At 32.2% G+C, this 27,847-nt stretch overlaps 1 protein-coding gene across 1 annotated transcript in view; it reads right to left on the bottom strand.

Moving 5' to 3' along the window:
• The window catches only part of LOC111143396 (sperm associated antigen 16), a 1,010,144-nt gene that overhangs the window by 251,701 nt on the left and 730,596 nt on the right, over positions 1 to 27,847 (bottom strand). The window contains exon 15 of the mRNA XM_022497105.1: positions 14,641 to 14,767. Coding sequence (XP_022352813.1) covers positions 14,641 to 14,767 — 127 coding nt within the window. The remainder of the gene's footprint in view (positions 1 to 14,640; positions 14,768 to 27,847) is intronic.

Here is a 27,847-nt window from a genome sequence, read left to right as displayed (position 1 = left end):
TTTTACCCTACAATGAAAACACTTACCCCATGTAAGCTTATAGAGGAGCAAATATCTTCAAGGAGATTCTTAAAAACAAACCAAACCAATTTAATCATAAAATATTATTGTTAGTCTGATAGTAGTAAAAGTTAAGTACCTCTAAATGTTATTAATGTCAAAATGTCTCTGTACATGTTTTCACAGCAGTAATGAGGGGGAAATTGTCTATCGATATGAAAGTGGAGGGTAACAAGTCCATGAACTATCTTTCCCTCAATAGAACATTCAGCAATACTCACATAAATGTCATGCCTGCTTTTTAAAGAAGAAAGTGTTGCAAAGGTAACAATAGTTTATCAAATTGCCTATTATTGTAATGTCATTAATTGCTGTCTATTAGAAATGTCTGCAGCATTTAGATTTCTGTAATATTTTATATAATTGAGTCTGTGGCTTACATCTCACATGTCTTTAGACATAAATAAGGATCATAATTTTGCTATGATTTAATCACCCATAAACCAACTTACTGATTATTCTTTAACTTGATCAAATATATTGACACTTTAAAAAATATTTTATTTATTCATTCATTCAAGAGACAGAGAGAGAGAGAAAGGAGGGGGGCAGAGGGAGAGGGACAAGCAGACTCCACACTGAGCACAGAGCCCAATGTGGGGCTTGATCTCAAGACTCTGAGATCATGACCTGAGCCAAAAGCAGGAGTCAGATGCTTAACCAACTGAGCCACCCAGGTGCCCCTATATTTGCTCTTTTAAGTTTCATGTGTTATTCTCTTTTGGCAAGATTTTAATTGATCTATATCCTATCTAATGTGCATGCATTTTAAAAATTAAGATAATTTATTAAATAACCTTTTTTAAAAAAACTTTTGAAAAAATAAATATCAGAGTTTATACCATAATGTCTAAGACCATCCATGGCTAATAATAAATCATACCTCATACTTCTCTTCACCTGACCTCACACATGGAAAACACGTTCTGATGTAGAGACTGTGTACTGCTGTTCTTTCTGCCTGGAATCCTCTTCCTATATATGGTTATGGTTATAATCTATTCTCTTAACTCCTTCAAATCTAATCATCTCTGAAAATCTTCTCTCAAGTAACAGTCTCCCTCATCACTCTCCACTCTCATCTTAAATTTTATAGTACTTATCACCACTTGGGATATATGTTGGTGTTGATTCTATTAGTTATTTATCATGTCTCCTTCTGAGCTTTCCCCCTTAAATAGAATGTAAGTTCCATGAGAGCAGAAATATATATATAAAATATGTGTATATATATAAGTATATATAATTTACATATACATAATTTATGAGTATATATAATATTAATCTTTCTGTCTCAGCATCTAGAATGGGGAAAATAAATATTTCTTGAAAGAACTAAGATCATCAAATGAGATAAGGGCCAGGAAGGTATTAGCAAGGCATTGTGATGGTTAATCTTATGTGTCAACTTGGCTAGGTCATGGTACCCATGGTACCCAGTTTTTTAATCTAGTATTTTAAACACCAGTCTAGATATTACTATGACGGTATTTTCACATGTGGTTAATATTTAGATCAGTTGACTTTCAGTAAAGCAGATAACCCTCCATAATGTGGGAAGGCCTCATCTATTCAGTGGAAGATTTTAAGAAACAAAGAGTAAGGTTCCTGAGAAAAAAGGAATCTGCCTCCATAGTGCCTTTGGACACAAGCTACACACACAAACACACATACACATACCCTTATTGACTCTGTTTCTCTGGATACTCCTAACTAATATAAGCATTTTCTATGCAAGCATATTGACATTAAAAAAAATCACTATAGTAAATAGATTAACCTCATCATTTCAAAGATACAAATGTCAGATTAAAAAAACAAACAAACAAACCCAAAAAAGTTAAAAAAAATAAAAAAAAAATTCCCACAAAAAGATACAAAATGTTCCAGTATGGAGAGAAAGATCATCAGGGAAATATTCCCCCTCCCCAAAAAATAGGTTGCCAATTTTTATTGTGGGACAAAATGGAAGTTAAGGAAAATCACTATGAAAGTGATTATACATTGATAAAAGGAAGACAAGATCAATAAGATACAATGATTATGAATATATGTATCTAAAAATATAGCCTCAAAATATATGCAGCAAAAACTGAAAGAACTACAAGGATAAAAATTAATTAACACTTGTGGTTATAGATTATAATATATTAATCTCAGAAACTGAGGGCTCAAGTAGTCAAAATATAAGAAATGTCATAAATGATTTAAATAAGCTCAAACTAAGAGTTCCATAAAATGTTTGAACCCACAAAAGATACACATATATGCATTCTTTTTGGTTACACAAGGAACATAGAACAAACTGTCCATACTAGATGCCACAGAAGATCAACTAAATGTGAGCCATCATCTCAGGGTCCTGGAATCAAACCCCGCATGGGGAGTCTCTTCTCAGCAGGGAATCTGCTTCCACCATCCCCGCCCCGCCTGCTGCTCTGCCTACTTGTGATCTCTCTCTCTCTCTGTGTCAAATAAATAAAGTCTTTTAAATGTGAGCCATGTTCTCTAATATAATTTAATACAATTTGAAATGTTGAAAAGGATAACTAAAAATCTCGGGAAACAGGAACTCCACTAAATACTTTTGAAAAAGAAGAGCAAAGAGAGTGGCTTCACATTCATATATTAATACTAGAACATCCAGTAATAAAAACAGAATTGTACCAGCTCAAAAAACAATGTTATCAAAAGATTAGAAAGAAGATTCTGCCTGTCTATGCATATGAGATTGATCTCTGATAGAAGTAATATCACAGATCAGGATGTAAGGTTTAAATTGTATAGTTGCTGATATTAGGAAACTGTCTTACTAGACAGAAAAATTCGGTTGGTTCTCTCACTATGGCCTTTGAATTATTGTTCCCAACGACTTGCTTCTTTCTTGTAATGGGATTTAAAATTCCCAGCCAATAAGATGAGACATGCTTTTAAACTCTGTAGTATTAGTATATGTCCCCATCTAAGTGGCTTTGGGCTTACCTTATAACTTGCTATGAACATACTATGGACAATAGGAGATGAAGCAGATGATATTTGTCATCTCCTAAGAAGATTTAAAAGTGATTGCATTGTTTGGTTTTTATTTCCTGCTGTGCTTACTATTTGAGGATCACATGTCCCACAGAGGCCCTGGGGTCCAGAATGAGCCCACACATGGAGTACAGCTGAGCCCAGGAAAAACGCATCAGGCCTGAGTTACCTGAAACTCTCTGTAAATGAGCAAAAAAGCAAATCCTCTGAAAGATCCCGGGTTTACTTATTATTTGTTTGTTATTATTGCAGGAGACACTGGCTGATAACACCTGCTTGTACCTTGAATCAAAGCCCTGATATGTAAATGTAAGGATAGAAAGAGGAAGGTGCAGGAAAATACTTTTGTGACATAGCAGTGGGGAGACTATTCTTAAGTAATCTCCCAAAAGGAGAAAAATTACTAAGATAAAAAGAAAATTGTTTGGATTCCATGAAATTTAAAGATTTCAATTCAATGAAATATACCACAGATGAAATCAGCAAACTCTTTGAGAGAAATCTACAGTTAAAAACCAGCAATAGATTAAATCAACAGTTAAAGTTGATTTAGTTAAAGTTGTACTTAGTACTTAAAGTACTAAAGTTTAGTTAAAGTTGGTAAAGTTACAGTTAAAATCAACAATAGATTAATACACAGATAATGATTATAAAATCATAGGTCCCCAGAGAAAGTAAACTCAATTGAAAAAATGGGCAAAGGTAATTGATTCACAGGTGAGGGAATCTGAAAGACTGAAAAGTGTGTAAAAAGATGTTCAATGTCACTAGTAATTAGGAAAATGCAATGTATACAATACCCATTATACTGGCAGAATTAGAAAATCAAATAACTTCCTGCCTTAGTCTGTTTGGGCCATACCATAACCAAATACTATAGACTGGGTGGTTTAACAACAGAAATTGATTTTCTCACAGTTCAAGATATTGGAAGCCCAAGATTAAGGTACTAGCACGGTCAGGTTCCAGGGAAGGCTTTCTTCCTGACTTACAGATGCTTTCTCCCTGAGTGCTCACATAGCCCTTCCTTGTGCATGTGCATGCCTCTTCTTATAAGACCACCAATTCTACTGGATCATGGCACTATACTTATGACCTCATTTAACCTTAACTAACCTCCTAAAAGCTCTGCCTCCAAATACAGTCACATTTGGGGTTAGGGTTTCAACATATGAATTTGGCAGTGGAGAGTGGGGGACACAATTCAGTCCATAGTACTACTAAATGTTGATAATGAGATTTCTTGAAGGACAGTAGACTAGAGTAGACTAGTACAGTGATTATGAAGAGCAGTATGGCTGTGCTTATGAAATTAAGGTATACTCTGTGGCATAGCAAGTTCTCTCCAGAGAAACTCTTACAGAAGCCCACCACCAGGATATGCATGAGAATATTTAGCGTGGCATACATTGAAGTAGCAGAGGCTTACAGGAACTTAGGGGCCCATCACTAGTACAATGGACAAATAAAATGTTAAGATGAATAAAATAGAATAGTATCCTGTAGACAGAACTAATAAACCTGATAAACATATCTTAATAGGAATAAAACTTAAGAACATAGTATAGAATTAAAAAACAAGAAATTATATAATTATATAACTATATAACAAAATACAGTTTTTAGAAGTCATAGGTATATACATTCACAAAATATTTCTACATATTCTTCAAAGATACCTATAAATTAGGAAATGTATCAAAGACATTTAAAAACTTCCATGGAAGGTGGAGGAGAGTGACAGTAGGGAGGGGACATGAAAGGAGAAAAATAATGGAATCTGATGAGAATTATTTTATACTGAAAAGTCTGATAGCCCTTGTTCTTGCTACTTGAGGATGAAGAATATAAAGAAAAGAGCAGATCACATGAATGAAGAGGAGGGATTAAACAAGAGGAAAAGGGAAAAAATGAAAGACCTAGATGAAAGAGGGAAAAAGGCAGAAGCAGCATAAGTATCCACTGTCACAACTAAATTCTGATATGAGTGGATGGATCCTAATGCAGCATGGATGAAGGAACAAATCAAATATTAGGGGAGGCATAGTGAAAGGATAACACAAGAAAGAAGCAGTAATCAAAACTTTGAATTAAACCAAGTCCATGAGAATATAGGTGGGTAATGATATCATTAACACTACAGGAGGGTCTGCCCTTTTTCTCCGGTTCCATACACAGCTACAGGATACTATTCTTTACAAATAACACTCTGATGGCACATGTAGCATATTGCATGTGGAAGAGTTTGACTTAGAGTTTTCACCACTCCCAGTTATGACCTGCAGATTCATTTATATTGCTTCAGTTGACTTTGTAAATAGACTCCTACCTATGTATCACAGATACCAGCATTTAGAACAGTGCTTGACAGGTAGGGGACTTATACTAAATATTTGTCAACTGAACTAAGATAATCTCTACAATTAGACCAACAAAACTATAAGAGAATGATGAAATACTAGGATAATAAAAGGCATGGCTTGAAGTGCTTACCTATTATTCCAAGGTGTTTATCAAACTCATTATTTCAAAACATTAACAGAGTACTGATTTTCTTAATATCAATACTAGTTATATCTTCTTTTCAATTTTTTTTTCTTTTGGTGAAAGAGTACATAGTAAAGGATGTTGCATGAAAATGAATTTAAACAATTTTAATTTATACTCCTCTTATATTACAAGTGAGAAAAGATACTTCTAAGGTCAATCAGATTTGAGTAAATCATATTTGAATATTGCTCAAAATTCAATTTTAGATAAATATAACTGCGAGTTATCACAAGTACCAACTGTGCAGCTCCATCTCCAAGAGTAGCATGCTATTTGTTCTGGATTGATTTGCACATGTGTTGAACTGCAACTTCTCTTAAAGGATTATCCTATTAAAAGGTATCAGCTTGGCAAATTAAAGATGATTATCTATTCAATTTTATATACACAGTCTATTAAAAAGAAGACAAATTCTTGGGCTACTTGACTTTGGGAGATGAAGTATGTATAGATTGCAAATTTTAACTGTTTAATTTTAAATCTAATCACTATTATATGCTGTTAGATTAAAATAACACATTCCTCTTAATACTATAACTGTGTGACCCTTAGAAAAATTCAAAGGTCTAATTATGCTTTATTTCTCCATACAAATACATTTTTCTTGATTAATATATGTGTAAGAATGTCATTAGTCATATTTCAAAATGATCTATGCTAGCATGTACATGTAATTTTTATTACATCTGCAAACATTCAGGCATAGGTAATTATAGGCATTGGGATATATTACCACCCAGGTGATATTAAGATATAGCTTTTCATGCAATAATTTATCATACTTGTTACACAGATACAAATCTTTTTGATTTCTTCAATGTGTTGAAAATAATTAGGCATTAGCACATTAATTGTAATATGTATATAACTACTATAAATATAATATGTATGTAATACTGTAAATGCATTTGAAAAATGCTTCTTACATTAATACTACAAAACAAATAATTAAATGTGATGATACTGATATAGAATTCGTCATTATTTGGACATATGTCAGATTTAAATTGCTTGTATATAATTGTATATAATTATGTATGTAAGCTTTGTAATAACTTCCAATGAGACATTTTATTTACATAGGAAAACATTTCCGATTGCCTTTTTGACATGCCTATAATGCCATGTTTATATGTCAATGTAGTAGAACTATATCAGAGAGCTAGCAATAATTATACCTATTCTTGTTTTAAAAATACTGAACAAAATTAAGAAATTAACAACACAAATGTGACTTCTTTGTATCATCTGGGCAACTACAATCATTGATTGCACCTGTATAATGCTGTAATTGGTAAGACTGATAGGTTATTTTCTGCTCTGATTTAAGCAGAATGGGTCAGATTCTTATTATCTCACAAAATTGTATAAGAAGTGTTCGATCAAGTCATTAATCTATTAAAATGTTGGGACTTATGCATTTTTTTTGTGAAAATTCCTGTTGCTACAGAGACTGAATGTATTTCTGGGTATGCAAGAATAAAAAATTTGTATTGTTGAGCAATACAGTTGTCATTTAAATTTGAGCTCAATTTTTAAATAATCTTGACTTTTATATTTCCCTTTTGAATCAAAGGAGAGTGGAATATTTCACTTATTTTTGAATATTTTATTTTCAAGTTTTAAGTAGTATAAAATGCGTTCAAGTTTTATTTTAGAATATTATTTTTATCTCAGAACACCATGTGCTAATGAATACAGGGAAATACAATGTGAAATTTTGGCTATAAACTTAGTTGATTAGGTCACCTATCCAAATCTCTCATTTTAGAAATGATAAAAGTTGAGGTCAACAGAAATTAAGTGTCTTGCTCAATTTCAAGTTACAAATCATAGATGATTTTTTTAGAGCTTCATCTTGTGCTACACTCAGTGCTCTTTCTGACTCCTAAGATGACAATAATTTCCAAATCGTTCTAAAAATCAATCCATATTCAAATATTGGTGAGTATTGGTGATTTGAAAACATTATTTTTAAAACTGTGGATACAATTCCATAAGGGAGGCTTCATAGTTTTTGCAATGATGTTGTCATTAGATTAAGTACATGACCTTTTAAATATAATCTGAAAGAATAAGACTTTGTAACAGGTATAAATTCTATATTTTTAAAAAATCACTAACTTTTATTTATATCAATCTGTCATAATTTATGTAAATCAAATACATTTTAGTTCTCAGAATTAATGGCCCATTTTGGGGATGATAATCTAAACTTTGCAAATACTATGGCATTGCCACCAATCAATCAGAATGGATGGTACAACAATCAGAATAAGTTCTGGCCATAACAGTTGGTACAACTATGAGTGTTATCCATGAATTAATATATCTTTGTCAATATGCCTTTAATTAAAGTTTTCAAGGTGTTCCCACTTATCAGCATGTTATTTTCCATACTTGCTACAGGGTAAATAAAATTGCTTCTAATATAAGAAATCGCATGAAAAAAGAAAAAAAAACAAAGAAAAAATAGGGTTTTTCCCTACAGAGGAAGTATAACCAGTCTCTATGAATCTCTAAATTTTTTATTTACAATTTCCTAGAGCTAAAGATTGAATGAAATGCAATTCAGGTTTTCATAAGACTGTACAAACATGTACATTTATTCATATGTATATGTAAATAAAGCTCTTAAAACTCTTTGAAATGGGAGAAATGGAACCAAACTCATAGTGTTTTGATGATTAAAAGAGAAAGCACCTTGCCCAGTTCCTCAAGCATAGTATGTTTCAACCCAGGCATTAATCATACAGTTGGGTCTCCAAGGGAGATACATAATCTGATTTCCTTCAGTTCTTCCAGTTCCTTTCTCCAGTATTTGAGAGGCCCATATTCTACTTAAGCACAAAATGGATTTGTATACACAACAAAGCCACGCAAGCAGGGAAGAAAATAATGGGATTATAAATAATTGAGTAGGGTCATCTGGTCACCTCTTCTCTCATAATTTATCCTCTCTCCTTAAGGCTTCCTTACTGGGAAATTGATGTGGTAAAATGGGCTTGCTCTTAGGAGGAGCAACTTAGGTTAACTTTGTCATGTGCCTTAGAGATAAAATAAATTTGCCTGCTTTCTTACATTCTTATTTCATCAGGCCAAGATTTAAATAAATGGAAGAAAGAGAGGTCCTGCAGGTGTTCCCATAATCCAGCCCTGCCTGATTCTCTGAAAATAATTTATCTTGAGGTGTGGGGTTGGAGTTCTAGTCCCCATTAGGAAGATACAGACACTTAAAATACCCCCTTGTGCAGAAGACACATCAGAAACCTGGCAGATTATTATTAGGTTATTACTATTAGGTTATTATTTTGGGGAGATTCCTTTTGTTGTTGTTGTTGTTGTTTTTTTCTTTCAGAGACCACCAATTGACAACTAGGGACAGGATTCTGTGCCTTGGTCAGCTCTGAGTCAAACACTGCCAAGTGGTCATTACTGGAATTATTTCAATATTCATAGCAAATGAATCATTTCTGTAACAATGTCATATATCACTATGAAACTGAATATTATTAGTAAAATGAAAGGCAGAATAATATAAAGTTTAAATTTTAGGTTCTGGAATTAGACTTGATGGATTTGAATTTCTGATACCACATTTGATCAGCAAGGTGCCACTGGACTTGTTCTTAACTTCTCTATGTCTCAGTTTTCTCATCTGTAAAAAAGGGACAACTGTAACAATTTCACTGAGTTTAGAAAAGATTAAAAAGGTCTTTCCATGAGCCAACTCAGATGGTTCGAAAACATTGGCAAAGGGGCTAGATCTAGAGGTGTGGGCTGATGTTGCCTCACTACTGAGGTCATACCCTTCTAAGCACTCCAGTGGAGCAGTTTTTTTCCGTAAAGGACTATATATTAAATATTTTAGACTTCCTAGCCCATACAGTCTCTGTTGCAAATACTCTGCTCTTGTAGTATGAAAGCAGCCTTAGACAATACGTAAATAAATGGGTGTGGCTGAGTTCCATTAAAACTACATATATATAAATACAGGTCAATCTGCCCATGGACAGTAGGTTGCCTATCTCTGCTCTACCTACTGCTCTGAACTGCAATGTTTTTCCAGTTTGTTTGGTGGATATACAAACTATTCCTAGGTTTGGATGATCTCTGGATTTTTTCTCTTAAGTATTCAGATAGATTTTCCCCTGACCTTCGTCTGTCAGGTATTGATCCTCATTTAGCTAAAGAGCAGAGGGGATCTTCTGGAAATCTCCAGGACCCTCTCTATGTGCTGTGGAGTTGAGCTGGCTTGGCCTCCCTCAATAGTCCACTCTGTTTCCTCAACTCCCAGGTTTCACTCTGGTTTCTATGGGTCTGTGAGGCACAGGGTTCATCTTACTTACTTTGCCTCTCTAAGGTATTATTCTCTTTCACTGCTCAATATTCTATGTTTGAGATACACTCATTTCATATATTTGTTTGTTTTTTTAGTTGTTTCAGGTAGTAAAGTAAATCTGCTCCTTGTTACTCCATCTTGCCTCAAAGTGGAAGTCCCAGTAGGTTTTTGATACTTCACACACAAAGAAACTGAGGCTCAGAAATATTTAAAAATCTCACCAACACCATTCAGCTAGTAAGGAGTGGAGACAAAATTCAAAGCCAGGGCTTCTAACTTCCAAGTGAGGTGCTTTCTCCACTAGGCTACACTGCTTCCACCAGAAGAAATTAACCACAATCTTATCTTTTAAATATAGAACAATGACCTGTAGCTTTTACTAAAAGAAATGGATAAATCCAATGTGAAGCAAAGATTCTGAAGTTATTTTATTATGTTTGAAAAACTTCAGAGGGGTCTGATGCTATTCATATTTTCCAGTAGGGTCATTTTTTCTATTTTAGCATATAATTTATATTGTGGTTCTGCTTATGGAGAGTATCTAGGATTGTCTCCAAATGGTGGGGAAACTTGCCCATTTTGGTGATCTGATACTGATAAGCTTCCTACTGGAAAGTCCCCAGCTGGCTTAAACTTCAGCTTTTGCATTTTCTAGGGATGTGACTTTTTTGCAAATGTACTGGAATTATCTGTTACAAAGGAGGGAAAAACATTGCTGAACTACATAAAAATATGATGAAATGAGAGAGGTGGACAAGTTTATGTATAAACTCTTACAGTTCATTTTTATTACTTTCACTACGAAATCCCATTTAACATTTTCTGAAATAGTAATAAATTTTTGAATGGTAAAACATATGGCATTTGAATATGCCAAGTGAGAGATATTATTTAGATAGCAAATATCAAAAATATGTAGCATTATATTACCAGGATGCTCTCAGTTTAATGAGAAAGGAACACTTACTCCTTTACAAATACTAATATATGTATGTATCTATAAACACAGATAATCTATGTCACAAGCGATGTATTTGCAAATAAAAATTATGTAAATAATACTGTGCCACATACAACTCCTCTTTTAAATGTGTGAGAAGCTGATTTCTTACAGCAGCAGAAAAGCTAAATTCTAAATGATGATTCATACATCTTTAAATCTTTTGATCTCAATTATATGTATATACAGCATTTCATATAACTTCAGTTCTTAACATTTAAATTATTTTTAATATTACATGAAAAGGAGTTTTGACCCTTGTTTCTTTAAACATTTACTCACTGGTATTTACACTCTCACTAGAAACTGCTGACAGTTAACACACAGCCTTGGGCATCTTACTCGCACACCAATATGTTCACACTTTTTCTCACCCCTAAAATGAATGGGATGACTTCTAAACCCCTCCCAGCTAAGATAAAACATGGTAGGTGACTGGACTAGGATTTCTTCATAATAGGATATACATTATCCCTTTGAAATGCAATAGAACACTGTAAGACAATTATTTCCTCCATTATTTCTATGAGGACACTATGTTCAAGGAAATTAAATAATTTGCTTAACACCTAAAAGGCAATGAAGAACTAAGGGTCTGAATTATAGTCTATATTCTTTTCCTACATGACAGGATTTCAAATATTTTTATCAAAGATATGTTTTTAAAATTATACACTATGGGGGATCTCAATTTTAAAATAAAGTACTATTTCATGGTACATATTTACTTTTATAAATTCAAAATGAAAATATTTACTTAAAAGGCTAATAAATAATGAGGCAATTTTGATATACATAAAAATGTGAAATCAAATATTATGGACAAGAGTTTCAGCCTTTCAATGACCTCTACTCCAATTTATTTCTCTACAGTGTTGGATTTGCAATGACAAGAAATTGCTTATTTATAAAGATATGTCATTGAATATGGAAGCAGTTCTTTATAAACAGCACACCCCATAATCTCAAGATGACTTTCAATTAAACTAATCCAGAGACAAGCTATATGATTAGAAATTTTTGTTTCTATGATGATTATTTAGAATATCTAACAACTACTCACATTCCTTATATTAAATATCACAAACAAAATGCTACCAATACTTCTACATTTATTATATGATATTATGATAAGATTACATGTATGTTTTCAGTATCTTTTTCTTAGGTCCAAGGACATAGCTGAGATAGCAGACTAGAGCTTACCTCACACTGGTTGAGTCCTAACAGTATATAATTGCACGATTTAATTCTGTTATATTATTTCAACTAAAAAACATGATTTGGCACCACCTAACTAACGTGAGCCTCAATAAATGTTAATCGTTGTCAATAGTGCAAATATACCCCTGCTTTTTGTGGAAAATAATTCTATCATATCTCCTTTTATTTGCTAGCTGCTGGGAATAGGTAAAAGTATGTCAAATTAATGTATATTTTGAGCTTATAAGTTAGATTTGATTGTATCCTCATAGTCTAAATATTTTTATGATATACTTGTTACATTTTTTGTTTAATTTTTTCTTGAATAAATGCATACTAGATACTAGGAATCCCTATCCTTATTTTGATTTTGTTTTGCTCTTAAATTCATTACTCTCTACTTTCTTTATTACCAACATAATTTCTGGTATTTTACTTTATGATTTTTCACCTCTCTGTTCAGACCCTCAGAATGAGCGCTTTCTCTGTTTCTCCCTAGCTCTTTCAACTGTTGATATATTTCAATCTTTTTAAATGAAGAGACACTGAAGACTTCTCCTCTACAGAAGCACAAATTTCCCATTATTTAATGAGAAAAAAGCTTATGACATTAATTTCTCAAACACACAGAATTAAAATTAACTATAGTATGTTCCTTGAAGAAATGGTCTAAGGGATGGGAAGGTTAGGTTGAAATTATATACCCTCAAACTGATAAAGTGTTTTCATGAACAGGGTCCCTAGTTTACACTTTTTGTCTTTTATGTTTCTCATCCTTCTGCCCTTGATTCTTATGCTTTTCTTAATATTAATGTATAATAAAGAGTATAGCAGTCACAGAGAGGAACAATAGTTTTGTTGTACCCAAGGACTTTAAGATGATATTGATTTGTATGAAGTAATTTTAAATTAGGTTTGTTTGACTATGCGTAGGAAAGAGATTTGGGCTGATGACAAGGGCAGTAGAAAGCAAGTAACAACATAGTTAGACATAAAATACATATCTCTTATTAGTTGTACCACATTTCAAAGTACTCTTTAACTTATATTATTAGCAAATACAGTAAAAAAAATTTTTGAATTTCACAAGAAGGGGGCCCAGGAGAGGGAGCTGGAGAAGCAGGCTCCTTGCTGATCAGGGAGCCCAATGCGATGCTGGGTTTGATCCCAGAGCCCTGGGATCATGACCCAAACCAAAGGCAGATGCTTAACTGAGTCACCCAGGCACCCCTAAACTGATATCTTAATAGGCCTTCACATTATAAAATGAAATTCTCATAGTTGGGATGTTTTATTCTATAGAATGTGTTTTTTTTTTTTTTTTTAAATTTTGACAGACCATAAATGTTTAATGTCAAGAACATTACTAAAAGCATTTTTAAAGAAGCATGGTTCATATACCAACCTGTAATGGGAACACAACTTAAAGTTGGTTAAAAAGACAAACTTAACTGAATTCTAAATTTTAGATATGTGATGACATGAAACCAGTCCTATGAAACATACAATTATATCTCCTAGTAAATACATAACTTCTATACTATTGAATTAGTATGTATAATTTTTAAATAAAACATCATTATTTCCTTTATATGTATTTTATCTTTGTTTCTTCATCTAAAATTATCATCTCTGTAACTTTGACCTACTACAAATAAATATCAAAGATTTTAAAAACTCACAAAATTTAACAAGGTTCAAGATGTGTGATGCTAGCAAAGGAAAGTTATATTATCTAATATTATCTAAGATACACATTATTTAACATAAACTCTCATTAAAGATACAGATGTAACTCTAATTTTCATCTTTTAAATAGATAACTGGAAACACTGTATGTTGCTACACTATTCATTAACAGCAAGTGTAAAATATTTTATCTGTTTGACAATGTTTATATTATTGCAGAAAAAATGCTAAACATAATGAAATAATAATATTAAAATTATCAGTTATAATTATTGTTGCGAATGAATGCAACAATAAGATGAATGTACATCTCAAAGTAATTATAAAATTAAGATATATACAATATTTTTGATTATAAGACTAAAATATTCCATTAAAAATGTATCTTAAGTTTTGTCCAACTTTTGTTCTTCTCTACTCTTGGCCATTTTGCCTTCATAAAAACCCAATTCACTTACCTTGGATGGTGATTCTAAAGGATATAGATTCCAAATTTTGCATGACACTGCTAAGAATTTGTGTTATCTGTACTAGCACACACTTATCTCTTCTATTATCTCTTTCTTTATATATATGATAAATATAATGCTTTCATAACGTGACATAAGATAGATAATGTAAAATATAACATATTCTAAAATAATAGTAGAACAAAAATTTACATAGGAGGAAACACAATAAAATACTAGGGAAACAGAAAAGTTTCAGAACAAATGTTAAAGTTGTTAGCTTGGTCACAAACATTAAACAAAAAAGATCCTACCTGATGAATCAAAGTTCACTTCATTGCCAGGACTTGGACCTATATCAATGGACACAATTGGTAAGAGCTTCCGAAAATCCCACAGTTTTGTTACTCCACAAGCATCACAGGATGCTATCATGTGACCCTTTAAAGTATTAGAAAAAGAGAGAAATTAAATACATACATACATATGTTACATATATATAGAAATACATAGTGACTTAGTCAACAAGGAAGAATTGTGTTACAATTTTATTAAATCCATAAGAATGCACTCTTCTAAACTAAAGTGTTCATTATATTTTTGTCTTGGACATAAAATTGTTATAGGATTATTATTTATATATATATATATGTATAAATTCCTAAATTAAATTTTGGAAGATGATTTTTCAGGAAATAATTTTGATTATTTTAATTACATAAGAACATATAATAAAATAAAAATGTGCATACCCATGTAATTCCTCTCTCTAATATACACACACATATCTATATCATGTTTATGACACATGTGATCTACACATAAAACTGTATATATGAAAACATTGCAAACAAAGTGCACCTCACTATATCCTTGCAGTTTGTTAGCATTGATGGTTTATACTTAAGATACAGTAAAAATAAAACAGAGGTAGGAAAACAAATAGACACAAGGAAAGAAGAGTTTTTATCAAGGCGGGAGAAGAAAGGGGCCAAGTGGAATTGATGGCAAGGAAGCAGTACATGCTGTGAACTGTGAGACAAAATTATTAGAAAATATTTGGGGTTATTTTGATAATGTGCACTGGGATAAGGAAAAAGATAATGGATAAAGGGGATGGAAAACGAAAGGAATCATGGGTGGATTTAAGTTTAATGGGAACAGGGGCATCTATTTTCCCAGTATAGAGGTGGCAGTTCAAGTACATCGGTTTGAAGCTCAAAGTCTGTCTACACCCTTCCTGCTGGTTTCTTAGGAGATGTTTGTTGAGCATCCACTTCATGTCAGAAACTGGGATACAGTGATGAATAAAAGGGGTCTCTGTTGTCTAAGCAGCTCGAAATCTTTACTCATTCTTATCACAGTATCATTTAATTTTGTTGTCCACTTACCAACTGAAAAGGAATATTGGCCATATCAGGCTCATACATAACATCTATGATAAGTGATTATACTATATACTGTTTCCAATTAGATATATAGTTTCCCTTTCAGCTCCAGCTTAATTATTTTTAATGTCAAGTCAAAAATCATCCTCTCGCTTTTTTCTTAAATGTTCTAAAATGTTAAAGATAACTTGATTTTTGTACAATTATCTTTATCCTTTTGAACTAGCTCACATGATTTTTTTTCTCATTTATTTCTTGATTTCTACCCTTTGTAGGGGAAAAAATGTGCATTTTGTATTACAGTCCAAGTGGACTCTGTTTTTCCCTAAACAAGTCAGCAATGAAACAAATACCATCAGTTTTAAAATTCTGTAACAGTTGTCACTGGCAATGCAATACAACCTTGTCCCCAGTCTAATAAATGGGATGTTTAATCTTTTTTATGACTTAAAAGGATCTTGGAGAACTTGGAATGTTTTCAAATATGTAAACATGTATTGTAAGAATTATGAAGAATCGGTGAATTTAATTTTCAGAAAAGACCAGTTCTTAGTATTAGAAGGGAATATTAATGCTAGAAATTAGAAAGAACCCTTTCCAGATGTAGTGGTTTTCAAATATCTTACAGAGAGGAGAGAATGAAATCTTTTTTTTCAGCTTTGGAAACAGAATAAATTATAATGGCAACTTAATTTGGAGGTCCTTCTCACTTGCTAAAGGGAGGTTATAGAAATCTTGAAGTGTGGTTTATATCACTAAATATTAAAATGTGAGGAAATACACTAAAAAATAGTTTCATCATTTTGGGGGAGTTAAAAATGAGTTTTTAATTAGTTTTAATACTTTTTACATTTAACTTCCACTGCTGCCAAATGATCAATGCATAAGAGTTTGATAATATTAAAATAATAAAAGTCAATACTTATTAAATGCTTTCAATGAACCAAGTATTGTACTAAATGATTTCTTAATAAATAGTACATAATTTTAAAATGATTTTGAGTAACATCATTTAGACAAATTTCTACATTTCCCAAGGCACTTAGAAGTCAGGACAAAGTATATATTACAGCAAAACAAATACAACACTTTATTAAGTGGCAGAAATACATTTGTGTTCAGATTTAATAACCGAGAGATTCTTGGTAGTGAAAGAACATATCAGCTACGCTTCCATTAGCCAGTAAGACAGACGTAGTGGTGCCTATCACAATGTCAGGAGCAAAGTGGAACTCAAAAAGTATTTGTTAAGTCAATAGATGATGAATGCCTCATTAAGGCTTACCTAGAAGTTTTATTTTACTCCAAGTTCTTCCATAGTGTTCTTAAGATAAACATTAGTTCTAACCCTCGTGGTTCTGAATCACTTTGATAAAAAGAAGAGAAAAGATGTAGAAAATCCACAGCCAAAAACTTGGAATTATCCTCAAAACCTTATATCCTTCCTCCCATCTCAGGGGAACTGGTGACCCATCTGCCAATCTCCTTCCATTACACAGAAGAACATACTAAAATACTATCAAGCCAAACTGCATAGTGCGAGCACTGAGGAATCTGAAGAAGGAAAAACACAGAAAAGGGGTTACCTGACAACATGGGGTAAAAACAAGCATTTTATCTACAACTTATATCAGGGAAGAAAGCAAAGGCCTACTATAGTTAGGCCCTTAACCTAAACAAAGAAAGATCATTTTCATAGAAAATATTTTTTACAGAGAGGTAGAGTTGTATGAAAATCTTAAAGAAAGTAAATACTTAAGAGTTTTGGGAACCTCCCTAAAATGGAATTCTAATTGACATTCATACCATTACTGAAACTGAGGAAGACAAGGTAGGAAAGGTGTTTTTATAGAAAGCTCTCAAAAACATTCAGATTCAGATATGGCTGTTTTTGTGACGCGAAACCCTAGGACCTGGCAGAGTTTCTGTAACATGTTTGAGGTTTGATCTTGAATAAACCATTTAATGAGTGAATATAAGGGGAACAGAGAGCAATTAATGTTGACTGTATGTAATTTATAAGGATTCTCCCCTAAGTAAAGAAATGTTAAATGAGCTGACACTCAGAAAAAGAATGCTTTTGTGATTACAGATTCAATAGTTATTTAAAGCAAGCAGAATTTAGCAACGTGGACAAAGTGTGTAGTCTAGGTCAAAGTCAATACTCACGACTCCTCACTGCCCTTGTTAAATCCTTTCCACCTCCACTTTAAAGATCTTATGATGAGAAAAGCCATGTAGTCATAAAGTTAATTATAAGTTAGAGGACAGCAACATAAAATCAAACAAGCTTCCTCTAGACTGCCGGAAACATAGTGGAGAACATTTAGCATACGTATTGAGGATCACGAGTATTCACACTTTTGAAACTTTTCATACTTCTGAATTTATTATAAAATTAGAAAAAGATAGGCTAAAAACTAAAGTGGCACTATTTATAAATAAATAAAATGGAAACAAGTGAAACCTGTAATAACCAAAAAGGAAGAAATAAACCTTCTGCCTTGTGGATCCAGAAAACTGCTAGCGGCATCGTTTATGCAAACTTGACACCAACAGCAGCAAGAAGACAAGCAGACTGAACTGCTCTCTCTCTACACAGAGGTTCCCGACATACTTATATGTTGTAAAACAAAGAAAGAAAAGGAGAAAACTGGGATGCTAATGAGATCATTTCTAATTTAAATGGATAATTAAAAATATTTTCATTAACTAATAGTATTCCTTAATATGAAGATATTTTATGGCCTTGTATAACTTTCAAAAACAAATTTTAGAAGCTTTGAGCATTAACATCAGTTTGGGGTTAAGAGACCATTTTTCACGTAGGGTAAGAAATGTCATGTAGTGACAAAATATTCTATATGAAAGTCTGATCTTTATATGGCATGGCAGGAAGAAATATAGAGGATCTTAATTTATTATGGAAAACACAGGTCCAATTTGATTGTACTCTAGATCTTCACTGTGATGAATCAGCTCAGTACTTTCTTGGTTCAATTCACTAGGTTATATACATACTTTTATACCTTTATTTTTCTTATTTTCTTTGGAAAGTTAACTTACAGAACAACAACAGTATGTAAATAAGCAAAATACATTTAGGTCCATGTCATTACTTCTTTTCTGCAAAGATTCTTCAAGGCTGAATAATAGGCTATGTATAATGTTCTTGTTCAAAGAGTTATACAGTATAACAAAGAGTCAAATGAATGATTATATATCAACTATGCACATGAAAATGTTATAAATTCTGTACATGAAAGTACCTTGGCTTAGGAGTACATTCCCATGACCCCGAATATCACATAGTAAATGTTCAATGAATGATTGAAGTGTGAAAGAATAAATACCCTGGATGAATTATTATGAAGTCATAAAAATAATAATTATAGAAACAATGTAAAAATGCAAAAGTTTATGCTAAACTGTGGTTACACTGATTGAAAATATACAATACGTATGTATAATGATTAAGTGAAGAGATGCTTTAATAAAAACTGCCCTATAATTTTTTTTAAGATTTTATTTCTTTATTTGACAGAGAGAGAGAGACAGCAACAGAGGGAACACAAGCAGGGAAAGTGAGAGAGGGAGAAGCAGGCTTCCCGCTGAGCAGGGAGCCTGATGTGGGGTTCGATCCCAGGATCATGATTTGAGCCAAAGGCAGATGCTTAATGACTAAGCCACCCAGGTGCCCCTGCCCTATATTTTTTTAAGACTTTATCTTTTGAGGGGGGGGGCAATTTTAAGTTCATAGTGAAATTAAAGGAAAGACGCAGAGGTTTTTCCATTTACTCTCTCCCCACTCACACACACACACAGCCTCCCCCATTTAGATCTACTACCAGAGTGGTACATTTCTTACAGTTGATGAGCCAAATTGACACATCATAATTACCCAAAATTCACTGGTTATATTATGGTCATTCTTGGTGTTCTATATTCTATAGCTTTGGACAAATACATAATGACATGAATCCATCATTATGGTATCACAAGAGAATTTTCATCACCCTAAACATTCTCTGTGCTCATTCAACCCTCCCACAGTACCCCTTACTCAACCTCTGGGAATCACTGACCTTTATACTATCTCCATAGCTTTGCCTTTTTCAGAATGTCATATAGTGTGAATCATGCAATACGTGGTCTTTTCAGATTGGCTTCTTTCATTTGGTAATACGCATTTAAGTTTCTTCCATGTCTTCCTATGATTTGATAGATCATTTTTTTTATAGCTGGATAATATTCCATTGTCTAGATGTACCATAGTTTATTTATCCATTCACCTACTGAATGATAGCTTGGCTGCTTCCAATTTTTGGCAGTTATGAATACAGCTGTTATAAACATTTGTGTGCAGGTTTTGTGTAGACATAATTTTTCATCTCCTTTGGATAAATACCAAGGAACATGATTGCTGGATGGTATGGTAAGAGTATGTTTATTTTTGTAAGAAATTGTCAAAATACCTTCTAAAGCGGTTATAACATTTGGCATTCCTACTAGTGTAGAATGAGAGTTTCTGTTCTACATCCTCACCAACATTTGGTTCTGTCAGTAGTCCATATTTTGGTCACTCTAATTGGTGTACAGTGATCTCTTACTTGTAATTTGCTTTTCCCTCATGAAATATGATATGGAGCATCCCTACATATAAACACACATTTGCCATATGTAGATCTTTTTTCATGAAGGATCTGTTAAGGTCTGTGTCCCATTTTTTTAAATTGGGTTGCTTATTTTCTTATTGCTGAGTTTTAAGAATCCTTTATATTTTTTTAATAATAGTTCTTTATCAGATTTGTTTTTGTAAATATTTTCTCCCAGTTTGTGGCTAATCTTCTCATTTTTTTGACATTGTCTTTCACAGATCAAAAGTCTTTAATTTTAATGAAATCTAGCTTATCAATTAATTCTTTCATGGATCATGCTTTTGGAGTTGTTTCTACAAAAGCATTGCTACACCCTAGGTCATCTGGGTTTTGTCCTATGTTATCATTATAGGGGCTTTATAGTTTTTTATTTAGGTCTGTGTTCCATTTGAATTCATTTTTGTGAAAAGTGTAAAGTTTGTGTCTAGATTCGCTTTTTTTGCATGTATATATCCATTGTTCAAGCATCATTTGTTGAAAAGACTACTTTTGCTCCACTGCTTTGTCTTTTTTCTTTGTCAAAGATCAGTTAACTATATTTATGGGGGGGGGTGTCTATTTCTGGGCTGCCTATTCTGTTCCACTGATTTGTCTGTTTTTCACCAATACTATAATATCTTGATTACTGTAGCTTTATAGTAATTCTTAAAGTCAGCTGTGTTAGTCGTCCAACACTGTAGTTTTCAATCAATATTGTATTGTCTATTCTGGGACTTCTGTCATCTCCATATAAACTTTAAAATCCATTTGTTGATATATAGAAAATAATTTTCTAGGTTATTTATTGGGATTGTATTGGATCTATAGATCAAGTGGTATGGATGGGACCTTACAATATTGAGTCTTCCAATCTGTGAACATGGGGCATCTCTCCATTAATTTAATTCTTCTTTTATTTCATTGATCCAAGTTTTATAGTTTTTCTTATATAGGCCTTGTAGTACACATTTTGTTACTCATACCTAAGTATTTCTATGGGTGGTAATGTAAATAATACTATGTTTTAAATTTCAAATTCTACTTTTTCTTTGCTGGTATATAGGAAAACAAAAGTGTGTGTGTGTGTGTGTGTGTGTGTATAGGAAAACAAAAGTTTTTTTGTGTATTAACCTTGTGTCCTGAAATCTTGCTATATAATCACTTATTAGTTCTGAAAGTTTTTTTTTTTAACTAATTCTTAGATAGTCATATCATCTGTGGCCAAAGACAATTTTTTTTTGTTCCTTTTCAACCTGTATAAACTTTATTTCCTTTTTCTTATCTTATTGCATTATCTAGAACTTGCACTACAATGTTGAAAAGGAGTAGTAAGAAGGGATATCTTTGCTTTGTATCTGATCTTAGTGGGAAGTTCTGAGTTTCTCACCATTAAGAAAGATGTTAACTGTTATTGTTGTTGTTGTTTTTAGATATTCTTTATCAAGTTCAGTAATTTCCCCACTATTCCCAGTTTATTGAGAGTTTTTATCATAAATTGGTATTACATTTTGCCAAATGGTTTTCCTGCAGCTATTGACATAATCATGTGATTTTTCATCTTTCGTTGATGTGAATTACATTACTTGATTTTCAAATGTTGAACTAGCTTTCATAACTAGGATAAGTTGCACTTGGTCATAATGTATTTTTCTTTTTATCCACTGCTATATTTGATTTGCTGTTATTTTATTGAGGATTTTTACATCTATGTTCATGAATGATATTAGTCTGTAGTTTTCTTGTAATATCTTTGTCTTGTTTTGGAAATAAAGTAATGCTGACTTCAGAGAATGAGTTAGAAATTATTCCCTTGGTTTCTATTTTCTGAAAGAGATAGTAGCAAATTGATATAATTTCTGCTATGAGAAGCAAATTCCCTTTTCTTTTTTCTCCTTCTGGTATTCCCATTATGTGTATGTTTCATCTTTTATAGTTGTCCCACAGTCTGTCCTTGGATATTCTGCTCTGGTTTTTTGTTCCATTTTTTTATGTCTTATTCTCTCTGCTTTGATTTTTGAGGATTCTATTGATATATCCTCTATCTCAGAGGGTCTGTACTCAGCTGTGTCCAGTATACTAATATGACCCTCAAGGAATTTTTCATTTCTGTTACATTATTTTATCTCTAGTAGTTTAATTGTTTTTTCTAGGCTATCCATCCCTTTTTTTATGTTAACTGTCCATCTGCATTTTTTTTCATGCTCGTTAGCCATTAGAGCCCTCATCATATTAATCATAGTTGTTTTAAATTAGTAGTTTGATAATTACAATCTCCCTGCCATGTCTGGTTCTGATGCTGTCTCTGTCTCTTCAAATTGTGTTTTTGTTTGTTTGTTTGTTTGCCTTTTTGTATACCTTATATATTTTTTCTCTTATAGCTAGACATAATACACTAGGTAAAAAAAACTTCCATAAATAGGATTTTATAAATACAAGTCAGATATGGAGTGAGAGAAGGGTTCTATAGTTCTATAATTAGGTCTTAGTCTTTTAGTGAGCCTATGCCTCTAGACCAGGAACTTCATACGTGTTTTTCCTTTTTCTCTCCTCCTAGGTGGGGTAGAATGGCTAGAGTGGGCTAGTTAGGCATTTCCCTTCTTGCACATGGAAGACTTGAGCCAGCTGCAGTTGTATATTTCCCTTCCCCCAGGTCAGTTAAGTTCTGATAATGCCCCAGCCAGTTAGGCTTTGCGTATATCTTTTAATAGTGGGACATCATGAGTAATTTGGGTAGAAAGTCCTTTCATATTTTAAATGTGAATAATAATATAAATAATTACATTACTTAAAGGTCAAAGTTATATATTATTCAAAATTAATTGCCACATATGTTATTTTTTTATTTTTTAATACTTTAAAATAAATGCAGGACATGATATACTTAGGCATAGGACCTAATAGTTTATTTTATAATATACCCATAAGTAATGTCACAGTTGATTCTCACAACTATGTGATGAGCCAAAATTTAATTCTATCTCATAATTTCTGGCTAAATAAATTTTACAAGAATTGAACAATTTATTGAAGGACTTCTGGTCAATATGATTTTAAAAATAGAGCTACCATCAAGAAAATTAAAAAAAATAATAGCTCACACTAATTGAGCAAATACTATGCACTACTCAGTGTCCCAAGCATTTGTATTTGTATACACATATATACAAATATCAAGTAATCCTAAAAACACAAAACAAAACAAAACAGAAAAAAACAGAAATACCACTATGGAGTAGGCTGTTATCATCATCCCCTTCTTATGGATGAGGAATTTGAGCCACAGGAAACTTCATTGACTTTCCCATTGCTTATGTAATTAAAAGAGGAAGAGTCAAGATTTTGCACATGTTTGACTTAGAATTTGTGCTAACCACTAAGCTATACCATGTCCCAAGAACAGAGTTAAATATATATATGTGTATATATATGTATGTATATATATATGTATATATATGTATGTAAATATGTGTATATATATGCAATATAAGATTTCAAAGAATGATACAGATAATAGGAATAATCCTCACTACAGAAAAATAAAACAGAAACACACAGTAGAGACTAGAGATGAAATCATAGGTCTCTGGGCTCTGGGGTTAGAAGCAGGCCCTAGTTATTCAGCTTTTGTAGGGTAGCAGAAACTAAGTGTTTTGTGTCAGTTGGAAATTAAAAAACTGCCTTATTGCTAAAACCATGAGTAATGAAATTTTTACTGACACTATGAAGCTAACAAAAGTTGCTAGCTAATGCTATTTGAAACTACAATTTATATGAAGTTATATAATTAAGGAATCTGCAGTTTTTACAATCTCACAGTCTGGATCTGAACCAAGTAACAAACTCTAGTGACTGGTTCTGTGTTTTTCAAGACCAGAAGTCAGGATTCCTGACTCATAAATATAAGACTTATCCTTTGGCTACTGGCCTGGGAGAACTGGGACAAAAGAAATAGCGACAATACTGAAATGAGGAGTAAACACAAATAAAAAGCTAGATAGACAAAGGAAGGGACAAAAGAGAATAACTCTTCTTACCTCACTCAAAAGAAGCTACACATTTTTTTTCCTTAACATATAAAGAAATTTGAAGCTAATAAAGATAGTCAATAATTGAAAGATAAAATAGTCTGGGTGCATTAAAATTATAGAAAAACTGAAAAAGATTTTTAAGTAAGTGTGTCTCAAAGATTTTAATGAAGAGCTAATACTCATTAAAGAAAAAGAAATGAAACAAAAGCAGTCTAAAGTGACTTAAGAAAGACCAAGAAAATTGAAACATTAATCAGTAAAGGAAAAGGGCTTAATAGATACAATATACTCTAGACTAGACATAGTTGAAAAGGTAGTTAGTGAATTGGAAGAATATACTGGGAAATTCAGCTAGATTGCAGATGTAAAGATAAGAAAGATGAAGACATGAAGATCATTAAGAGAAACAGCATGTATAGAATAATATATTATATATCTAACAAATACTATAAAAAACATACAGACAAGCAAAAGAGTAGTATTGAAGGCATAATATTAGGCTGAAACTTATCCAGAATTGAAAAAAAAAAGATATATGTTCAGAATAACTGCACTCATGTAGTGAGCATAATGCATAAAAATAAAAGCACACCTGGATGCAATGTAATGAAAAATGTGGTCCATTATGGTTGAAGACAAAATTATCTACAAGAGAAAAGTTACAGGTTATCTATAAAAGAAAGGCAGCTAGATTGATAATAAAAATTAGATGTTAGAAACAGAGGAATAATGCCCATATTGTATAGGAAAATAAAATTTAACCGAAATTTGTTTACCTAGCTAAATATGACTCTGAACTAAAACACTTTCAGAGATTCAGACTAAAAAGTTTAAACCTAAATATGGAAAGAATTATTACTAATTGTATTTTACCACAAATATTAATAATTATATCATCAGAAGATATAATGGTGAGCACAGATGTTGAAAAGTCAAAGTATTTTAATCGAGGGGACTTAACTGCTGATAGAAAAGAGAAAATGCCCAAACCAAATCTTAACTCTAACCCTGATTCAAACAAAACTTTATTTTTAATTGGAGAAAAAGCAAAAAACAGGAAATAAGTGAAAAAAGTAAAGAAAAATTTTAATGGAAAACACAATAAGTTGTGATAGCAATAATTACCAATGAATAAATAATTGCATACACACACACACACACACACACACACACACACACACAAATGGGACTTACATAGAAATTGAAAGTAAGAGATAACTAAAATTGTTTAAAAAATAAAACTACAACTACGTGCATCTTATAAGAGAAACATTAAAAACAAACAATAATAATAAAAATAAACAAAATATTCAGAAAGTGAAAAAAAAGAACTAAATTATTAAATACCAATTAATAGGAAGCTGGTGCAAGAGTATTGATATTAAAAAAACAGAGATTTAAGTTAAAAAATTACTAGATCTTATTACTAGAGAATAAAAGGAGCACTCTATAAATAAGATGTGACAGTCATAAATTTTTATGTAACTAAAAATGAAGTCTGAAAATACATAACAAAAGTTAGCTTAACGATAAAAATAAATTATAATTTACCCAAGTGAGGGAAGATTTTAATACATGTCTACCAGATATTGATAAATACAAAAAAATTAAGCAAGATTTCACTAAAAAACAAAACAGATCTAGAACAGAAAGCAATATTTATCATATACATAATGTATAATATCATCAAGTATACATGAAATATTTACAAAATTAGCAACATGACAAGCCACAAAATAAGTCTCAAGAAATGTCAAAGAAGAGATGTCATAAAGGGCACATTTTCTTGCACTGATGCAATTAGAAGCTAAAAATTACACAGATTGAAAAAAAGAAAGCTCGAAAGCTAAAAAAAAAATCACATGCAACTTACAAGTTTAGAATTAATTCAAATGAATGAATTCATATTACATTTGTTGAATAAAGCTAAAGTCATCATTAATGGAAATTCATGATTTTACATGAATTTTTTAAATATTTAAAATAAATAAATATACAGTTGAAACTGAATGTTCTTCAGTAAAGAAGAAATTTTAAAAAGTAGGAAGAAATAATTAAAATATGATGTAAAAACAAAATTAAAATATGGTAGAAAAAAATTAAACAGAACTATTAAAATAGTGAACAAAATGAGAGAACTAAATAAAAAACTAGCTTTTGCAAAGAACATGTAGACAGACAAATTGAAATATTTGTCCAAAAAAGAGAAATACTGATAAAGAAAAAAGAAGTCAGAATTGAACAACATTATGAAATGAAAGGGGGACAATTAAAATATGGTAAGGATTCAAGAAACCATATCAAAAATGCTACAAAGAATTTGATATAAGTTTTGAATTCTTCAGTGTAATGGAGTTTCCAGAACAATATAAATTTAAGAACCAACTAAGTATATAAATTTTGAAAAAACTGCCATAAATTCCACAAAAAGCAATGTAAAATTAAGAGGAAAAACAAACAAACAAACACTAAACCAATAGAAAAATTGCTCTTCAAGGGACCAGTAGACAAAGGAAAAAACTAACAAAACACCTGAAAATCTTTTCACAAACCTTGATAATATAGTTCAGTTTATCAAGTTAAAACCTCAATCGTTATGGATGGAGTACATTCAGTCAGCTTGACTTGCCAGGCCAAGATCACTCTAGTGACCATATGTTAGTGATCTTTGAACAACTTCCTCTTATCCCTTCACTGTAACTAGTCTCCTCATGGAAACCCATTTCCTTGGATAGAGCAACTGCCTAAGGCAAAGGCATCTGGCTCAAGTAGGAATAATAATACTTCCCCATGTTTTTCAAACTATTGTTGAGAGAAACAAGTTCTTTCCTCTCCAATTAAAATGGGTAAAAAATGGGTAATTTATGTATACATATGTAATCATAGTTCTAATGTACAAGTCCAGCACGGTGAATAACACATTGATAGGATTAAGAACATTCAGGAAGGCTGGTGGCATTTGAGTGCTGGTTTCAGCTAAATCTAATTGTCAGATGTTCAGTTTTATGAGCCAATGAGCATCCTAATTCTGCTTAAGTTAGTTTGAGTTTAGGTTTTTCTTTTTTTTTTTCTTCTCTCTCTTTTTTTTTTTTTAAGATTCTATTTATTTATTTATTTGAGAGAGAGAAAGAGAGGAGGGGAAGTGGAAGAGGGAAAGAATCTCAAGCAGTCTCTGAGCATGGAGCTCAACACCGGGCTCAAGCTCATGATCCTGAGATCACAACCTGAGCCCAAACCAAGATTCAGATGCTTAACCAACTGAGCCACCCAGGTGCCCCGAGTTTGAGTTTTTTACTTGAATTTGTCTTTTTTTCCTCCTATCAAATTAGAATACATTTTTTTTTAAAGATTTTATTTATTTATTTGACAGAGAGATCACAAGCAGGCAGAGAGGCAGGCAGAGAGAGAGGAGGAAGCAGGTTCCCTGCTGAGCAGAGAGCCCTATGCGGGGCTCGATCCCAGGACTCT

This window comes from Enhydra lutris, unplaced genomic scaffold, assembly GCF_002288905.1.
Source record: "Enhydra lutris kenyoni isolate GAN:26980312 unplaced genomic scaffold, ASM228890v2 scaffoldscaffold1, whole genome shotgun sequence".
Classification (NCBI taxonomy): domain Eukaryota; kingdom Metazoa; phylum Chordata; class Mammalia; order Carnivora; family Mustelidae; genus Enhydra; species Enhydra lutris.
The sequence above is the reverse complement of the archived record's forward strand: the minus strand, read 5'-3'. Positions and strand labels throughout refer to the sequence as shown.